Genomic DNA, 20,898 nt, shown 5'->3' with positions numbered 1-20,898 from the left:
GTTAAAGCATACAAAGAAAATCTAGCTTCACACAGATAGGTAGTTGGAAAAGGGAGGAATATTTTAATTGTCTATTCAAATAATTGTAGATATCCTTTTCTTTTTCAGTACAGTTTCTTTATTGAGATGTAAGTCACAAACCATAAAATTCACCCTTTTAAATTGCACTATTCAATGGTTTTCACATATTCAGAGCTGTTCAATTATCGGCAGTATAAAATTCCAGAATATCTTTGTCACCTCAAAGAGAAGGTCTATCTATGTCTATTAGCAGCATCCTCCATTCTTCTTTTCTGCCCAGGGGGTGGCCACCACTAATCTACTTTCTATCTCCCTGGATTTGCCTATTCTGGACGTTTCATATAAATGGAGTGAACACCCTTTCATGCTAGTATGCCCAAAATCAACAAATGATAGTTTCTTAAAGGTTAGTTGCAAGTGGAATCCGAAACCACATCAATTTTGTACTGTTACATCAAAATCCATCGGGCTATATTAAATTTTGAAAGGATTCTTTACCTATGTGTGTTTTCGTAGCATTATGAATTTGGTCACTTGGAAAACAGTGGTCCATTGAATTTTGCAGATTTTCCAAATGTTAACACATTTAACTATAGAATATTAAAAGACCAAACCTATTAGTATCACCACCGATCTTGGGAGTAGATACAAATTTTCCAAAATTTTATTTCATTTGGAAGCTCAAATTTTATCACTGTCAACAAATATTGCCACTCTCCTTGAAGTGACAGGTTTGTTCGTTTTATTCCCCCATTTCATTCATTTTTGAGAAATGTCTGCCAAACACACAAGTCTAAATAACTACAGACCTGTCAGTTGTTCTTTCAGGTAAAAGTAGTGTTTCATGAAGAAAATGGCTAGTTCAGGTAGCCATTCAGTCATACGGTGCTTTCCTTCAACGCAGCCACCCTACTTTGGTATGGAGCAGAAGTGCTTACACAAACCTCCTAACTGCCTCAGCGCTTCTCTTACCTGGGCTTTCTCATGGGATGCCCAGCTCTTGTTCTACCAGTAGTGACAGAAAAAACCCCCATGAGTCCAGACAGTCCCCTTTTACTTCATGTCTTCATTCTATTCCTTTGTTATCTCATTTTTGTTACAAGTAGACATGATACAAGAATGCTCAATTCAACACTTGGTGACTTACGATGTTCTGTAGGTCAGATTCCTGGATGGGCTTCTGTCATGGGGTTACACACTTGAAATGTCAACGGATATTTTCTTTAAAAAAGTCCACTGGTTTACCCTCCCATAAGTAGTGTATGGGAGTAACAGTTTGGTCAAACCCTTACATACAACCCTTACATACAAGATTGTCAATCTTAACTTTTAGAAAAATGTCTAGGTGATTGAAAAACAAATACTCATTTGCATTTGTTCAGTTACTTTTTTTATTTGATTATCTTTATTATTGACTATATTTTTTTGTCCAATCAACTTTGAAGTAGGATTCATATGCAATAAGATATACCTATTTTGATGTACTTTTAGATGAGATTTTATGATGTTATTTACTCTTATAACTGTCACCACTGTCAAGATATAAAACACTTTTATTACCTTGAGAAGTTTCCTTATGTTCAATCCCCATTAATCACCACTATTGCCCCCAGGAAACCAGCAATCTGCCTTCTGTCACTACAGATTAGAATTCTACAATATTAAACAAATGGAATCATACACAATCATATTTGTTTAGTTTCTTAGGTTACGTTTTTGAGATGCATCCATGTTGCTTATATAACTACTTCATTCCTTTTAATTCTGAGTAGTATTCCATACATATGGACATACCACAATTTGTATATCCATTTACCTGTTGATGGATATTTGGGTTGTTTCCAGTTTGGGGCCATTACAGATAAAGCTGCTATGAACATTCACAAACAAGTTTTGTGTGGACATGTTTTCATTTATTCTGGGTAAAAACCTAGGAGTGGAATTGCAGGCAGTATGGCTAGTTTGTGTAATGTTACACCAACGGCCAACCTCTTTTCCTAAGTATTTGTACCAGATTATATTCTTACAAGCAACAAGGGAATTTTACATTCCCACAAGCAGTTGCTTCACACTCTTTTCGACATTTGGTAATGTCATTTTTTAATTACAGCCGTTCTAATGAGTTTGTAGTAGTATCTCATTGTGGTCTTAACTTGCATTTCCCTGAGGGCTACGGATGTTGAGCATCTTTCAATGTGCTTTTTGGTCACTGGAATAGCTTCTCTTATAAAGTGTGTAAATTTCCTGCCCACTTAAAATTGTCAGGCTGTTATTCTAATTATTGAATTGTCTAAGTCCTTTATATATTATGGGTTCAAGTCTTTTATTAGATATATGTATTTCAAATAGGTTCTACCAATCCGTGGCTTACATTTTTATTTCTGAGACAGTGTCTTTAGAAGAACAAAAGTTTTTCATTTTAATGAAATCCAATTCATTAATTTTTTACTTTATGGTTCTTGATTTTTGTGTCCTAAGAAATCTTTACCTATTCTTTACTCCTTTATTTTTCAAAACAACTTTATTAAGGTAAAATTTACATACCATGTAATTTATCCATTTAAAGTCAACAATTCAATGTCTTTTTTACTATACTTAAAGGTTTGTGCAACTCATAAACCACTCCTGTTAACTTTTAACGTTCACTCATTGCCATAACTTGAGCCCCAGTGCCAGCTACTGTAGTGAGCACTGCTTTTCTATCAGTCACCCATGCCTAGAGTTCTACCTTAGACAATCTACGAATGCAGCCCCCTTAGACAATCTCAACTGTTCTCAGCATTCAGCATTTCCCCAGGATTCAGTTAGGTTGGTTTGATTGCTATTGTAAGATAAGTAATCCCTTCTCTAATTTTCAATGTTATTGGCTCCCTCTCTTTGCTCCCCAAAATATTGTCATCGCACTTCTATTATGGTAATTACCGTACTGTGTTGCAATTTAACATCAAGTTTACATTTCCATCTTGACTAGACTCAATTTGAGGTAAGGAATTGTTTCCTACTCATCTCTGAATCCTCACTGCCAAGTACTGTATGGTGCCTAACAGTATATACAGGCAGTACTGATGAAGTATTAGTTGAATGACTCAAATGAGTCAAAATAAACAAAAAAAATCTTCCACTTTAACAAGAGGCTTTATTCCTTGGAGTACATGGAAAACTGAATTCACTTGCACTTATAGTTCAGTCTAGTTTAGATTTGGTCTTTTCATTTTTGATGTTGAATTTATTGAAACTGTTGTAGCAACTCTGAGATCATAGTCACTATGAATTAAATCACACAGCTTAAAAAGTTATGACAAATTAGCAATCATAAACTACACAAATTCAAATTTAAGGGATCATGTAAAATTAACACGTACAATGATATATGTGTATACAACAATACTTACATTAGCTGAAAATAATTTTGAATTGGAGACAAAGGGCTCTCTAAAAACTTTTATAATTAAATTTAGTTCCCTTATGTACTGTCGAATTTCTGCCATAAATCCTTTTACCAAATCATAGTAAGTTTGCTCTCCTGAGGTGGAAGGCTCTTCATCGGTTAAAGATAATATATTTATATCTTCTACATCTTGATGAAACATATCCATCAATACCTACATAGTCAGAGATATAAAAAAAGTACAGTGAAATATGAATCTGTAGTTAAAGATAAGCACCCTAAGTTGCTCTTTGAATACAGTTCATAAGTGATAAAAAGCAGAAACACAATAATCTCTTCTTGGCTATATTGCCACTGCTTCCTGCATATTTTCTCTACAAACAGAATTCTACATCTAATATCACAAACTGCCTCCTCCAAGCTCTCTGTTAATACTGCTACCTGTCTGTCTCTCTTGTTAACCTATTAGTTCAAATTTGTTCCCAAACTTTGTCTTAGACTTCCCTTAGTTTCCTCTGTTTCATACCCTTGTCATCACCACCTCATTCCAGGGCCTCACTGCCCTGTATCTGAATAATTCACAGTCTGCTAATTGGCCTCCTTGACTACGTTTGTTGGAAACTGATCAAAACTAGTCCTGCTTCTTCCAAGAAGCCTATTATTATTCTCTTACTAAATCTCACCTTTCCCCTTCTATAAATTTTGACATCATTATCTCTACAACATGATGAAATATTTTATCTTGTATTACTCTGTGCTTGTTTCACAAATGTAAATTTCCCTTCATCAGCTCTGCAGCCTTGTTTTATACTTCTTTTGCATCTCCTCTCTGTGTAAGCTCATAGTATGTACTAAAAAATATTTTACTTATCTGATTTAAAAGCTAACAAATATTTTATATTCATTGAAAAATATTTTAAAAACCAAATAGTTATTCATTTAAAAATGTCAATACATTTGAGACCCTTCCTCAGATCAGGTGATTTTTACTCTATATGCTCACATTCTAAAAGAAAAAATAAACACTAGAACATAATTAAGTGGATTCAGTAATCAGAGAGAATAGTCCAAATCAATAAGAGTATAGTGAAGAAAAAATGGAACGAAATGCTCATCCGAAAATATTTTCTTTTCTGAAAAGTCATTTTCATAAAATAAAAATATTGAGGCAATCTAGAGTAATAACTAAGAGCTTTAGAATGAGATCTAGAGTTTGAGTCCAGGTTTTGAAACTTCTTAGTAAGTTCTGGGTCAATTTCTGTATCTCTCTAAACTTCAGTTTCCCTTTTATAAAGAGTACCTACCTTACAGGGGTACCACAAAGATGAAAGGAAATAAATTACATATATGCTTAACTTCAATAATGTTTGCTCTTTTTATTTTTAGTAGGCTCCACACACATCGTGGAGCCCAACGCAGGACTTGCACTCATGACCCCAAGATCGAGAGTCAGACACCTAATTGACTGAGCTACCCAGGTGCCCCAATGTTTGTTCTTAATATTTTTATAATAAAACCACAGAAGTAGTATCTAAAGAGAGTTAGGTGTTGAAATAAAGCCCTCAAGAGTTTAGTATTTTTACATTTTCAAAATTTGTTTTCAAAGTTCATCATCTTCTAAGTATTCCAATCTAAATACTTTAAAGAATTTCACTAATAAGAGATTATTACTATCATTTACTCTACTTGCAGGAACACATAAAAGAAAAACTGCATGACATTTTTAAACACAGTTTACAGGCAGCTGGGTGGCTCAGTCAATTAAACATCTGACTCTTGATTTCGGTTCAAGTCATGATCTCATGGTCTGTGAGATCGAGCCCCAGGTCAGGCTCTATGATGACAGTGCAGAGCCTGCTTGAGATTCTCTTTCTCTGCCCCTCCCCCACTCACAGGTTCACTCACTCTCTCAAAATAAATAAATAAAACATTTTTAAAAATAAACAGGGTTTAATACTATATATATAATACTCTATTTCCATAAAGTGATATCTTGTGTAGTTGCTATTAGACTACTGGAAATATACCCTAACACATAATATATAATTTTATTATCTGAATAGTATGTTAGCATCCAATAAATCAGGAATAAAAACTTAAGAACAAGACATACAGAAGATCAGTATCCTACCTTATCAGCACACATTGCCACTTTAATATCTTGTTTTGTAATTTCATAATGCCGTATATTTCGTACATAATTCCCCACCAGCTTTAAAATGTCTGCAGAAATGTATTCTAATACTGCTACTATGTAAACAGAAACCTGGTGGTCAATTTTATAACCTAGGACCTCCTGAAAAATTAAAAGAAAAACATGTTTAAAAATCAGATACTATAAATTTGACACACTGATTAAAAATTTAAAAAAACATGTATACAATTTAGCTTAACTTTTACTGAGGCCTGTGATTATCAACAACATTTCATTGTAAGTGGTTCATCTATGAATAATATACATATTGCTATTTGGAAATGTAGGTAGAGCAAAATTACCTACGATCATGTAAAATACTTAATAAGTACAGATTACTAAATAGATCATCCTTAACTTAAGAAGGGAAGCCCCAGTTTGGGGGACAGGAGAAATGCTCACTTTACCTAATTCAGAATACCTGGAATTAACTATGAAAAAGAGGTTTTTTCTTTATTCAGAACAAAAGTTAATGTATTATTGATATCTGGGAATATGTACACTAGCCTTATACCTCTGTTCTTCATTCCAAAGGAATCTGGGATCCCAAAACCCTGGTGGTGCATTTCTGGTATTTGTACTGTTTCAATGAGAAAAAATTTATGCTATGTTCTACTGAACAACAGTGGTTACTAAGAACATGTTAAATAGTATTATTAGACTTCAAAGAAGGTATGGGCTTTTGTGGGGCTGACCAGTTGCTACAGGGAAACAAATTCTATTTTCTAAACAATCCGATTTAAAAAAAACCTTTGAAACACGAAGTTTACTTATAAGTTGGCGGCAGGTGGCATTTACCTTTAAAGATATGTAAAAACTATGAAATGGTTATAGTGATAAAGATTTATTAATAAACTGAAATGGTATCTGCAATTAGATCATAAAATTCAAAGTTCAGGATCATTACTGACACAGCAGGCACATACCTCAATGTGTTAATTCTCTCAGAATAAAATTCAATGTATGGCTAGTAAAAATTAGGAAAAGAGAATTATACAGAAGTATGTAGTTACTAGTAGTTTAGTAATTCTCTATAGCTTGCACTTATTTCCTCAGACCAGTAAAATACAGACAGATATTTCTATTCCAACAACCCGAGTACAAAACGTAACCTTTGACAGTCTTAAACATAATCCAAGTGTTTAGTCTTAAATCTTAAGTCTTGGACGAGATCAAACAGACCTGAATTCCCTAACACCATCACTTGGAGCCCTGTGAACATGGACTAAAAGTTACTTAATCCATTTTTGCCTCAGTCACCTCATCTACAAACTGGGGATGACAATAATAACTTTGTTGAGTAATAAAGTTTAGAGGTAATGTACGCAAAAGCATTAACCTTTTGCTTGTATTATAGTACATAAAAATGATTGGTATCATAAGTATTAAGGTTTTAATTACTATAATACCTATATTTTTGACGTGAGAGTTAATCTATAGTTTGTTAATCTTATTAAATAAATAGAAACAGGATTATCAGCATTTCCAACAATTATTCTTTCTACTAGCTCTGGAGAGATTCAGCTGACTGATTTAAATGAGAAGTGGGACTGGGTAGTTTAGGTAATCTTTAGACAATTTTTGCTCAGAAATTACACATAGCCCTGTGGCAGACTCACAGAGGTCCCTACACATCTGACAATGTGAAGGATTAAGATTTGAAGGATGTGTAGGGACACTTAGGTCTAACCAATAAGAAAGGAGTTTTATAAATTCTCTTTGATGTACTAGTAACACCAGAGCTGAACGAAATCCACAATTATAACTTTTCTTAGTCCCTTCAATTTGCATATTTTTGTCAGTATGAAATTACTTTAAATCATGTTGCCCAACTTATATTTCCCTATTGTCATATCATCCCTCCCCGTGACATGAATTTCTGGAAAAATTAAAATGAGAGAATTTTACTCTTCAATTGACTATTATCCATAAAATATATGCTGAGTGTTTGAAAACGATGGGTTTTATTTTGCTTTTAAAAGGCAAGAAGGTAGTATTTCAGCTTTACCTTTAATAAAGGATGAATTTTTTCTACTGGGAGAGATAAAGGGTTTCTTCGCTTCCTCTTTTCAATAGCCGATTGGGCATCAGCTATTGCCCACTTATCAATTGGATGAGGGAAACTTTTTTGAACACGTTCCTTGGAAAATAGGAAAATAACAACTAAGCAACAAATATATTAAATAGTGCTTTTCACTTATAATTTACTTTAAAAATCAAAGAATACCAAAAGCAGGCTTTTCACATGTGCTATAATTTATACTACAACCATACTTAAGAGAAAACTCTACTGTCAATGGATTAGTTTCTTAATTAGACAATTAAGAGATTAAACATTCTTTGTATTATCTAGGGGAGAATATCACATTCAGGATTTCAACTTAGCTGTGATAAAGCTAATGACAAGAATGATTAGAATAAACATTGCTTAGGGGCGCCCGGGTGGCACAGTCGGTTGAGCGTCCGACTTCAGCTCAGGTCACGATCTCGCGATCCGTGAGTTCGAGCCCCGCGTCGGGCTCTGGGCTGACGGCTCAGAGCCTGGAGCCTGCTTCCGATTCTGTCTCCCTCTCTCTCTGCCCCTCCCCCGTTCATGCTCTGTCTCTCTCTGTCTAAAAAATAAATAAACGTTAAAAAAAATTTTTTTTAAATAAAAAAAAACATTGCTTATATAAAATCTCAACAAGACCTAAGCTCAAGAAGCAAGTATCTAAATCTAATTTTCATTCATTTGACCTTTTAATAATACCAATTACAACCTCAAGTAGCATTTTGCACTTGAAACCTCTAAGAAATTTTTTCTTTATTCATCATGCAAAAGTACTTGACTTCAAAACTATTTACAGATCACGGAAAACAAGGGTTTACATTGGTAACAGCAATTTTTATACACCATAGTTCATCATTAGAGTTTGAACCCTCTATAAATCATTAATTTTTACAAAATACTTCTCTTTAATTTCTAGCACTTACTTGGTTAGCATTTCCATTGAAAGTGAAGAAACTCATGTTAATGTAAAAGCTGAATTTTCCTACTTTTATAAACTAATGTAGTTCACTTCAAGCAAAAGTGACTCTTTCAGGATACCACAGTGAAAACCAGTAGAGGTCGCTATTAACATAATTTAAAACCATGTAGATAACTAGTTTGTAAAAACGTAGATAAAATTAAATGTCACTCCTGATTATAAACCTAAATAAAAAGTTTTGTCAGTTGCTATTAAAATGAAAAATAAAAAAAGAGACTGTCACATGACACTTTGGAGGGAAAACATGTTGATTTTAGGACATCTTAAGAACAAATTTATAAAGTGAGAATAGTTTAGCCCATTCAAGTTAAGTAAATTTTCTCTTCATCTAGGTTTGAGGCTTGAAATCAGCTGCCAAAGTTAAGAAGTGCTCGTTTCAATTCTAATTAATGGAACTGGAGGTACGTTGAAAGAAATTATTGTAGTTATAAATGGAGTTTACAAATTTATTGAAATGCCTAGTTAAAAAGCTATTTGCCAGGACACTATACAGATAATACAAAGGTCCAAAATATTGGGGGAGTTTGGAAGGTAAAAAAGGAGAAAAGAAAAGGAGGAGAAGGTGGAAAGCAACATCAAAAGCTAAAATTCTTTTCCTTTCTCCCAGTCAATACTAGATTTGCTAATCCAAAAATGACAATTAAAGAGATTTAGGACTAACTATGGCTTCCAATTAAAAATTTCAGTGATGGGTTTAACCTGTGGTTAACCATGGTACAAATCTTATAATGGTATGGCCCTGTGCTGCTATTTTCTTTCCCCTCACCTCTTTCCCTCCCTCCCTTTCTTCCTTCCTTCTAACCTCAACTCACAGTAAGAAATAATAAATTCTTAATACATCTCATTGCATCCTTACACATCATACACATACTAAACAAAGTTCATAAAACAAAACCTGCCCTTATTACACGCTGATATTACACTAATATTTTCTATGCATTAAAAAAAAGTTAGTTGGGCAATGCATAACGTGATTTTATGACTTACTAATGGGTCCTGACCTAGGGTCTAAAAAGCACTGGTGTATGGTAGTGAAAGTATAAAAGAAAAGACGCTGAACTCAATACGACAATTCTTAAACATATTTCACATAGGTCTTTGGAAAAAAAGTCACTGGTAGAATTACATAGGCAAAATGGAGGCAGGGGTTGAGGTGGAAGAAAAAGAAAATAGAATAGCAATCCCTTCCCAGAGAAAGAACAAGTATAATTATGGAAAGACAAGCCTTAAGGAATTAAATAAAGAAAAAAAAATAAATTTAACAAAGAATATACTTTACCAGGGACATAGAACAGAAAAAAATACTATTAGTTTTTTCTTCTATTTTTTTTTATAAAGATTAAATACAGAAAATGAGGGAGAATGAACCGGATTGGAGCAATTTTTATACACTATCTTCTAACATGAAAAATTATTGTGAAAAGACAGAAACAAACAATACATATCCCTCCTCTACATTCCCAGAGCACTCATATAAATGCTTCTTTATTCATCGGGAACACTGCCTGACAGATAGCAATACTCAAATACTGGTGGCATGGATTGTTGAATTTTGGCTACGTCAGTAAAACGAAAACCCTTTCATTTGGACTCTGATAGTTCACAATCTTTAGTACAATTTCTCAAAATTTTTCAATTAACATAAGCAACATTAAATAACATAATATTCAATTAACATAGTATAGATACATATAGAGTCCATCAGTTTTCAAGCACTTTCAAAGTATCTATATTCCTAAAACTATAGGGCAACTAAAACCCACTTTTAGTTTTTCATTAAAATAAATCCCCTTGGGGCCAAGTATTAAGGAAGAATTGCTACTCTACAATTATGTTTATACTTTAATCAAAACGTATTCTTTAGAAAGACAGAAATTTTATATATTGCATTAATTCAGACTGATCTATTTTTTTAAATGTTTATTTACTCTTGAGAGAGAGACAGACAGACAGTCAGACAGACACAGAGCATGAGCAGGGGAGGGGCAGAGAGAGGGAGACACAGAATCCGAAGCAGATTCCAGGCTCCGAGCTATCTGCACAAAGCCAAACGCAGGTCTTTTTTTTTAAGTATGGTTTTTAATATGGGCCTCAAATTTTTAAAAAAAAACTTTGATGAATTATCTCTTACCTCAAAATTTATTTGAAGGGCTTATAAAATTCATGACCCTTATGACTTTACAAAAAAAAAGGCTCTGTAAATGTATTAAGGAAATAAAATAAATGTATTAAAGAAATATAAAATCCTTATGAACAAAGAAAGTGAAAAATTGTTTTTTGATAAAAGACTCTAACACACCATTATATTCATTTAAAATCTCTATATATCTATATTTTTGTCTAAATACGCTTCCAGGAATGGTACAGGAAGAAGGGTATTTGACCATGATTAGATTCCAGGTTTCCACCTTTTTAAAAATCTGTTCTAGGGGCACCTGGGTGGCTCAGTCCGCTAAGTGTCTGCTCAGGTCTTGAACTCAGGGTTGGGAATTCAAGCCCTGCATTTTATTTAAAAAAAAAAGAAAAAAATTAAATCTGTTCTACCATTCTGAGGGGTGTGTAATCTATAAAATAAGCAGAGTAATAACTATTCCATAGGGTTGTTGTAAAGACATAACTATGTATATAACAGTACTCTGAAATTACAAAGCCCATTACCCAACTGATGGCTATTTCTATTTCACTCATATATTCTTCCCAACCTTTCCCAATTCCAAAGCCAGCTCATTGGTATATCACATGGCTACATCCACTTTAAGGGCTCAGATTTACTGCTTAAAAATAACACGACAGGGCACTGGATAATTATATATCTTCAATATCTCAGAAGTTTTCTATTAAGAAGCTAAGAAACATCCTTTATTAATATTTAGAGTCTTGAGGGCCTACATTTTGATCAAACCTGTGCAAGTCAAAAACTGACGCAGTAATTTTCGAGAATTCATGGAGATCTCCTTCAATACTGGAAGAATTATATATTAGTTTCTGTATTAATAAAAATAAGGAAATTAAATAAACACAGTATAGTATGAGATATCAAGAAAGAACTGAATTTGAGTTTGCAATGTTATCAAACTAGCGAATTCCTAGGACGCCCTCTAACATCAGAATGATAATAAGCAAGATGAGTTCCATAACCCTACTCTAACACACTAGGCACAAGGCTGAATGCTGTATTTTATAAACACTGTGGGAGAACCTAACTAAGATCCAAAAGAGCAACTGGAATTATTCATGAGAAGAGTCAGGCAACGAGTTCTATTCAAGATCTACTCTGAAGACCAATGTAATTAAGTGCCTAAAGGAAATCATGAATAAAAGATAGTTGACCTTATAATTCAATGGAAAAATGGGATAAAAATGTATGAAACCTTCTTTAAATTACTTAAGAAATCAAAGTGAATTACTATTCCATTGTATACAATCTTTTCTACATCTACAACCTCTGTAGTTCAATGTTTTCAAATATCTCTTTGCCTCAGCTGAAATCTGGAACTCCCCTGAAGACTTCGAGAGCAAAAACCGCCCTTGTCCCAAAACCTGCATGAAGGAAAATTTAGCATCTTTTCCATTCCCCAAGCTGTTTCTGGATCATGTAAAATCTTGTCATGATCCTGTGTGACCTTACTGTCTACCTTAAGGACACATGAAATACCCTGGCCTCTTAATTCTTTGAATACCTCATCTTGGAGACTTTCTACCCCAGCCACCATCACATGGCCACATCCCGCTTTGTAACTGTGTTACTGAGGAAATCTTAAATTCCAACAACTTTGTCTCTGATCCCAATCTATTCTTTTAATTCTCTCACTCAGGTATTCTAGTGTTATCAGTTCTTAACTTTACTGGGAAATCCAATACCCTAATTCCCTCCATGTTTTTCCAATCTACTTGTCCTCTCCTGGCAGGATGCTTGAGTTGTAATGTACATCCAGAAAGCTTAGACTTTCTGGGCTACAGTCTTGACTTCGCTACTTATTAGCGGTGACCTTGGGCAAGGGCAATTTATCTAACCTCTCTGTGCTTCAGTTTCCACATTTATTCATTCAACATGTTATTTCCTGAGTGCGTTCTCAGTGCCAGACATTGTTCTAGATGCTAGGAATTTGGCAGTAAACAAGAAAAATAACCTTGGAGCTTACATTCTAGTAAGAGAAGAAAACAGCACCATCTTCATGGGGTTATTAAAAAACTTTAAATAAAATATAAAGCATGGAACTATTTAGAACAGTACACAATATTACAGCAAACACTTAAATATCAGCCATTATTATATGTCACTTTTTCTCCTATCCAGTTTAGGTTCTCTGATGCTCTTTTCAGAAGTTTCTCATTAGATATGCCTATATTATCAACCCCTCATCCCCCGGGGGACAGGGTAGGGCCTGGGGTAGACAGATATACCTCCTACCCAGCCACTGTTTGAGATAAAATCTTTGTTACGTTCTATGTGTGTTGTGTCTTGAAAGGTTGTAAAACCCTGTTATTACCAATTTCCACCACTTCCTTGTCCTACTATTCTACTGTATGTCTATGGTGAAATTCCATTCAACCCAACTATCTTTCTTGTGCCCACATTTGAGTACTGCAAAAGAAATGTCAGAGAAACTCAAAGATTTGTACTAGTATACATTCAAGGTCATTAAAGTCAAATGTTCTTAATCGTTGTTAGACAACTTTTATATTTCCAGCTCTATCTCCCATTTTCTACAGTTAGAACTTCAAACCTTCTTTCTTTTCTTCTCAGACTTTTGACTTCTTCAGATGCCTCTTCTGGGAAGCTAATCCCTAAGCCCCAAGGCCTGTGTTATTAGTTTGTCCCTTTTATGGTGTCCCTCAAAACTTTTATGCACAGTGGATCACATCCTGTTATTGCCATTATTCCTGTATCTCCACCAAACTTTAAGCCCTAAAAAAGACAGGGGCCAGGTCACTGCTGTAGTAGACTGCAGAACTTCCTAGGTTTTTACATGTTTCTTTCCCTTCCAATTGGTGGGAAGGAGTTCATTTACTATCTAAAATACATGTAACAACTGAAGACCAACAGATTAATAACTAAATGTTTTTATTTATTTTTGAGACAGAGAGAGACACAGCATGAGCAGGGGAGGGGCAGTGAGAGAGGGAGACACAGAATCCAAAGCAGGCTCCAGGCTCTGAGCTGTCAGCACAGAGCCTGACACAGGGCTCAAACTCACAGACTGTGAGATCATGACCTGAGCTGAAGTCGGACGCTTAACCAACTGAGCCACCCAGGCGCCCCAAAATGTTTTTAAATGACAGTGGGCTTTAAAAACAAAAGAAACATTTGAACATATTCCACTCTTAAAACTGTGTGTGTGTGTGCTTGTGTGTGTGTAAAATTCTAGTATCAAGGAGTAGTGTTCAGGGGTGCCTGGGTGGCTCAGTTGGTTAAGCATCCGACTCTTGGTTTCAGCTCAGGTCATGATCTCACAGGTTCATGAGTTTGAGCCCCACATGGGGCTCTGCGCTGGCAATGAGGGGCCTGCTTGGGATTCTCTCCCTCTTGCCCTTTCTCTCTGTCCCTCCCCTTCTCACGCTGTCTCTGTCTCTCTCAAAATAAATAAACTTAAAACAAAATAAAGGCAGTGTTTTGAGGCCAACAAAAGTTCATTTCAGAACACTTTCACTGACACTGCAACAAGTACACAGTGTGTGTGTGTGTGTGTGTGTGTGTGTGTGTATAAAGCAAATACAAGGCAAAATTTATCATACCTCTACATCTGAAGCACTTCGGGGCTGAGCTTGGCATAGCATATTTAATAACTGCAAAATTAATTCTTCAACATACTGAAGAGCATCATCACTAGACTCAAGAGTAGGATGGACTTGCCCCTGGACCTATAAACAAAAAGCAAAGTAATTAAAATGTAGGTTTATACTCAAGCACATGGTCTGAATTGCAAGTACAGATTTAAATGTGATGACCCAGAAGTTCGTTCTCAATCTCTCCCCAGCCACAATACCATGCATGCTTATTAACATGCTCCTGGAGGTTCAGATACCTAACTGCAGATTTCAATATATTTTTTTCTTTAAACCACAGTTACCCTGAGACATGGGAATGCAGAGAAGGAGGGAGAGGCTATGGTTTTCATCCAGAACCAGAACATTTACTCAACATACTGCTTGGGCAAAATTGACCTCCCATGGGTCTCTGGCCCTTGTTTGAACTCTACCTTTCCTCCTAAATGATAAAATCCAAGAAGGATTTCTCTTATTCACCAGTGTAACACTAGCACCTAGCACTGTGCAGGGCACAGAATACAAACTTGATAAATGTTTGTTGAACACAAAATCACCCTATACCAAAGGACACAAAATGGGCACTTTTGACAATCTGTCACTGTCTCTGCTTTATGAAGACAACTTGGTAGTCACTCATTCATAAATGCCTAATCATCTTTACCTTCATTTTCCTCAACCATTTGGTTGGAGGCCCATCAGGCCACTGGCCTCTGTAAAATTTACATTTTAATTACCAGCATGCTAGCCTTTACGTGCATCCTGTGTCACTCACTATGGGTCACAACTATTCCTTTTAACAAATGGCAGAAAAATCAGTTCCAGGAAACAAACAATATAGGTTTTAAAATATAGTCAACTCTCCAAAGGGCAGAGCCCTCTTGGGAGAAAAGTGCACAATACTCGCTGGCCAACAGCATGTAGTATGATCTGTCCTATTACACCTCATTATCGAACAGGGTATGACAGCCTTAGTGTGGGGGTACATTTTTATATACAGTGTACTATATTATCAATTTCTGGAACGTGTGTTAAAAATACATAGATATGTATATATCTGTACACATGAATTTAAAATACTTTTTAAGGAAAAATATTTTAGAGGCAATCACAATTCAGAACTGTGGGGGGAATGCTACATCAAGTATGAGGTTTAAAGCAATTTATTATTATTTTATAGGTGAAGAAACTAAGCCGCAAAAGGCTTAAATCCCTTGCCCGATCATTTCCGGTCATATTCAGTATAGCAGCAATTACCAATCTGATTGTGATTAATCTGTTTATGAATCTCTTCACCCTGTTAGATGACTGAATGGTTGTGCAGTTAAAATAACGGATAACGTTTGGACTTAGAACCCCAGAATTTGTGTTTCTCAGCTCTGGGCTTACTATTTGCCATGCCATCACACTCTAATGTGTGTAGCTAATGGACCTTGTAAACTTACTTCCCTTCAGCACATAACAACATTAAACCACCTTTTTGTTTTTAAGATGGAATTTGATAAAGTTCTATTTATTTATTTATTTATTTATTTATTTATTTATTTGAGTACAGGTGACACATAACATTACAACAGTTTTAGGTCAACAACAGTGACTCGACTTCTCTCTACCTTATGCTATGCTCACCACAAATGTAGTTACTGTCTGTCATCATGCAATACTAACACAATATCATGGACTATTCTGTTAATAATCCCATGATTATTCATTCCACAACCAGAAGTCTGTATCTCCCATTCCCCTTCACCCATTTAGCCCATCCCCAGAGCCCCCTTCCCTCTGGTAGCCATCAGTTTGTTCAGGTCTGATTCTGCTTACAAAATTTTATTTTTATTGATTGAATTGCATGCACCCATTTGGCTTAAATTGTCTTGTCAGATACCCTTTAGCTTCATAACCAACTTATCTTCATTTATCAGTGAATCCTAACACCACATAGTGGGCTTTTCTTGAGGGACTCTCAGTCCAGTCTTTTCATTTTTTTTTTAAGTTTATTTATTTTGAGAGAGAGCATGGGGCGTGGGTGGCATGGGGAAGGGGCAGAGAGAGAGGAGAAAGAGACAGAATCCCAAGCAGGCTCTGTGCTGTCAGTGTAGAGCCCGACATGGGGCTTGATCTCACAACTGTGAGATCATAACCTGAGCTGAAATCAAGGGTTAGACGTTTAACCGACCGAGCCACCCAGGTGCCCCAAGTCTTTTCATTTTTTAATTCTCTTTTCTGACCAGTGACACAACCTGTCCTACTTCTCTTATTTCTTTGCTCCTTTTCCATTTTCTTGTGGAGTTCCTTGGCTTCCTCCACCTCTTAACTGTGGATTCTAGCCTTTTCTGTCTGCTCTTTTCTTCTGTTCTTTCCCCCAAGTAATCTTTACCTCCACATTTTAAACTACAACCAATGCAGACAACTTCAAATCTACCCCTAGTACTGACTTCTCTCCTGAGTTTTAATTTTTTTTTTAATATTTTATTTTATACTTTAGAGAGAGAGAGAGAGAGAGAGGGAGAGAGTGCACACGAGAGCAAGCACAAGCAAGGGAGGCGCAGAGAAGGAGACAGAATCTGAAGCAGGCTCCCAGAGCTGTCAGCACAGAACGAGCAGTGAGATCATGACCTCAGCCGAAGTCGGATGCTTAACCCACGGAGCCACCCAGGCGCCCCTGCCTCCTGAGTTTTAGACACACACTTCAAATCACTTGTTAGATTATCTCCATCTATCCTACCAAAATCTCTAATATAACTTAGTAAGAAAAAGGAACTTACTATAAAAGTTTAATAAGAAAAACTATATCTCAGGGTGCCTGGCTGGCTCAGTTGGTAGAGCATGCAATCTCTGGGTTGTAGGTTCAAGCCCAAGTTGAGTGTAGATATTACTTAAAAGTAAATAAAATCTTTTTTAAAAAGCACTTGAAAAAATAAAGAAAAATTATATTTCACACATAGAACTCAGTTTAACAAATGGAAATATATTTTAGAAAAAGACAATATAGAAGCCCCTGTTTTCACTAAGATGTAGTACTGGAAAATGTAACTATAATTGGGGTTACATTTCTGTCCAAGGCTCCAGCATCATATAAACTATAGCTATAGATTTATAAAACCGAGGAATTTTAGAAATAAAAGGGACTTGAGAAGTCATTTAACTCAGCGCCTCTATTTAGCAAATGAGAAAAAGGAGATGCCCATGATCCTGCAGTTAACTAGCAATGCTGTAAATACCGAACCTGGGCCTCCTGGTGTCTGGGTCATATAGTTCTTTCCACGAAACCCTTGACTGTCGAATCTGGAGTCTGAGGAGTGTGCTAGTAGCTCCATCAGCACAGAGAGAATGCCCACAAACTGTATCTATTCACATAACGGGCTTCCAGAGAACACATGGCTTGATGTATGCTGTCACGCTTCAATAAACATTGTCATGTAATAAATGCAAATGCAGCACTATAAATCTCTATCATCTGAAAAGGTAAAATCATTTTACTCATTCAAAATTACAAATAAAGTAAAATTTATAAATTACAAATTTACTAAAAATCCAACATATAGCTAAAATGCTGGAGATAATAAATATTAAAATGAAAATACTGGGGCGCCTGGCTGGCTCAGGCAGTACAGCATGTGACTCTTGATCTCAGCGTCGTGCGTTCAGGCCCCACAATGGGCATGGAGCTTACTTAAAAAATAAAAAAATGAAAAAAATGAAAAAGAACATATTTAATCAGCAATCATTTTAATTAATTTTTTAAAATATCAAAGACTTTTGAGGTATAGGTACACAGAAACACATTTTAGAAAGTGTTCAGGAACGTGTAAATTAATCAGATTATTTTTTTAAAATGTTCTTTGTTTTTCAAAGAAACCCATGGAAACATAATTCTTCATTAATATAGATCCCTCTCCAGCTGCTCTTCAATTTACACTTTAAGCTGAAGCAGCAATTCAAATCATTTGTAGTTTGCTAAAACATGGCATGCAGTTTCACACACTGTTCTCCATGCCTGTCATTCACGCTCTCATCTACCTGTTTGACTTTCAAAACCCAGATCTCGTCTCATTTAGGAAGACTTCCTTGTTTCTTGCCTCTCTCTAAGGCAGAATTAATGTCATTCATTTAAATGACTTACTGACCCCATTATAAATATCAGACTTTGTTGGTATTGGATACATAGAGCTAAGCCAAAAACAGTTCCTGCTTATATGGGCCTTATACTCTGCTAATGCTTGTACTAGATACCACATTTTTGTTACCAGTTTGTCATAATGAATTAAAATTACATGTTCCCTTGTCTGCTTGATGTCGATGATCCTACTGGGCAGGGCCTTCTTCATCTATCTATAGAATCATATTCTCTTAGCATTTCACTCTCAATCCCTGACATTCAGAGTATACTCACTCAAAGCCTTGGTGTTGCAGGGGTGAGAGGGATAAAATATTTCATTCTTGGAATTAAGGTTGAAAAGGGATAGTGGTAAGGCTAGATGATTTCAGGAGCATAAACCCTTAAAGCAGAAACCGTTCAACATACAAAGACAAAACTAAAATAGATGTTTATTTTGTAGAATCATATGAACTGTATATAACCACAGTGGTAAAATGCTATGCTTTAGACAAACAAACTTGATACTGCTTACAATTTAGGCACATATAATCCAAATGCTGGCCAAGTTTAACACCTAGCATGATGCATAAAATTTTAGAAATTTAAATTCAAACAGTTTTATTTATTGATGGTTATTAATATCCAAATAAAACCTATTGGGTAAATAAATCACACAAAGAATTAGGCCTAAACAGAAATAATGCATAATGCCAACTGTTCTTCTAAGTTTCTGAATATTAACCTTCATCATATATTAAACCTGTCAAATTAGGATCAAAAGGTTCCTTCGTACAAGAGACTAATAAATTATTTTACTTCCTTAAAAACAAAAAGAATACTTCAAAGTCTCTGGCTGAAAAGCATGGACGATAGTAAATACTTCAAGACAAGCAGAACACCAATTTCTGAAATACAGACTTTTCTCTTTATTCTTTTAAGGAAGATGCTATTAAGAGATTTCTTTAATGAGCAGACAGAAGTAGTATTACATTTCCTATACAGACAGAATAAAAAACACTTCTTTTCTATGAGATAGTATTACATCTAAAGTGTTCTATTCCATTTAAGTGGTACTGAAAGGTATTTAATAGATCAAATGATCCAAATTATTCAAGACCATACAGAATAGGTTACACTGCCAATCTTATGACAGCCTTCAGAAGTCATCTACAGCTGATATTCATTAAGGGTGTGTGTGTGTGTGTGTGTGTGTGTGTGTGTGTGTGTAGTTATAATAAGCACTTAGGATTGGGTTTATAAATTAGATGTGGGTTTTCCCTTATATACAGTTTTCAAAAATATTATATTTTATACTTCTATTTACTGATATCAAAAACCTCACATACTTAGAAAATTACTTTAGGTAACTTAAGTAAAGCAAATGCAAGAACTTCACTGAAGAATTAATTAATCATAGTCGTGAATAAGAATGTCACATGATCATGACAAGAATTCTTTTAGGGTATAATCATCATATTCAACTAAAGATGCCACATTGAATTTTAAACCTTCTTTAAGGACTGCCTGTATCTCTCTTGATGGTTCGTTTGGTCTCTAGTGGTTTCCAACAGATTCAGAAGCAACTTTGTTGGCTCTTATTGCCAGATTTTGTGGAATCTGAAAAAAACAAGGATCAGGTCTGTATCAAATCCTAGGTTGTTTGAGACTTGAGTTCTCTAAGTGTACTCAGCAGCCCCTTGGGTAAACTGCCAGAAAACACTATGTTGAATTCTGATGAATTTTTAATAGCCTTTTCTAGCTAATGGCTCTCTGAAGAATTAGAAAGGCTTCTAGAGTGTATTTTGTCATATCTTGAGCCCAGATCTGCTACTTTTATTTATAAATATAACAGGAGAATATAAAATAAAACTTGTATCCTCAAAACCTTTATCATAGCAAATAATAAAGATTTGCATTGCTAAACTTCTTTGCAATGTTACAATGATTATTTAGCCAACATCTGATGTTTCAGGTCCTCATTTTCCCTCATTCATAGATTTAAAAATCAAAGCAAAACCTTTAAAAAAATTAAAGGAGATAAAAATAAATCAGAGAACTTAAATCTTTTCTAGAAATAAAATTGACTAAAAATATTTTCTCATTTCTTGGAGTCTGTTAATTAGCCTTTAGGTCTGTATATGTAACAATCTTTTTAATTTCGTGAGCTTTTTTTTTTTAAAGTTTATTTATTTTAAGAGGGGGAGAATGCAGAAGCAGAGAGACAGAATCCCAAGCAGGCCCCACGCTGTCGGCTGTCAGCACAGAGCCCAGCACAGGGCTCGATCCCTCGAACAGTGAGATATGACCTCAGTCAAAATCAAGAGTCACATGCTTAACCGATGAGCTACCCAGGCGCACCTTTCCTAAGCTCTTATTTGCTGGGGACACAAAGAGGACACAA

At 35.2% G+C, this 20,898-nt stretch overlaps 1 protein-coding gene across 2 annotated transcripts in view; it reads right to left on the bottom strand.

The window, feature by feature from the left end:
- Positions 1-20,898, bottom strand: part of SOS1 (SOS Ras/Rac guanine nucleotide exchange factor 1) — a 145,628-nt gene that overhangs the window by 59,973 nt on the left and 64,757 nt on the right. For both annotated transcript variants that reach the window (XM_027033598.2, XM_027033599.2), the window contains exons 2-5: positions 14,369-14,494; positions 7,612-7,743; positions 5,541-5,705; positions 3,414-3,623 (exon numbers count right to left, since the gene is read on the bottom strand). In XM_027033598.2, the coding sequence (XP_026889399.2) occupies positions 3,414-3,623; positions 5,541-5,705; positions 7,612-7,743; positions 14,369-14,494 (633 nt within the window). The remainder of the gene's footprint in view (positions 1-3,413; positions 3,624-5,540; positions 5,706-7,611; positions 7,744-14,368; positions 14,495-20,898) is intronic.

This window comes from Acinonyx jubatus, chromosome A3 (assembly GCF_027475565.1).
Source record: "Acinonyx jubatus isolate Ajub_Pintada_27869175 chromosome A3, VMU_Ajub_asm_v1.0, whole genome shotgun sequence".
NCBI classification, from domain to species: domain Eukaryota; kingdom Metazoa; phylum Chordata; class Mammalia; order Carnivora; family Felidae; genus Acinonyx; species Acinonyx jubatus.
The sequence above is the reverse complement of the archived record's forward strand: the minus strand, read 5'-3'. Positions and strand labels throughout refer to the sequence as shown.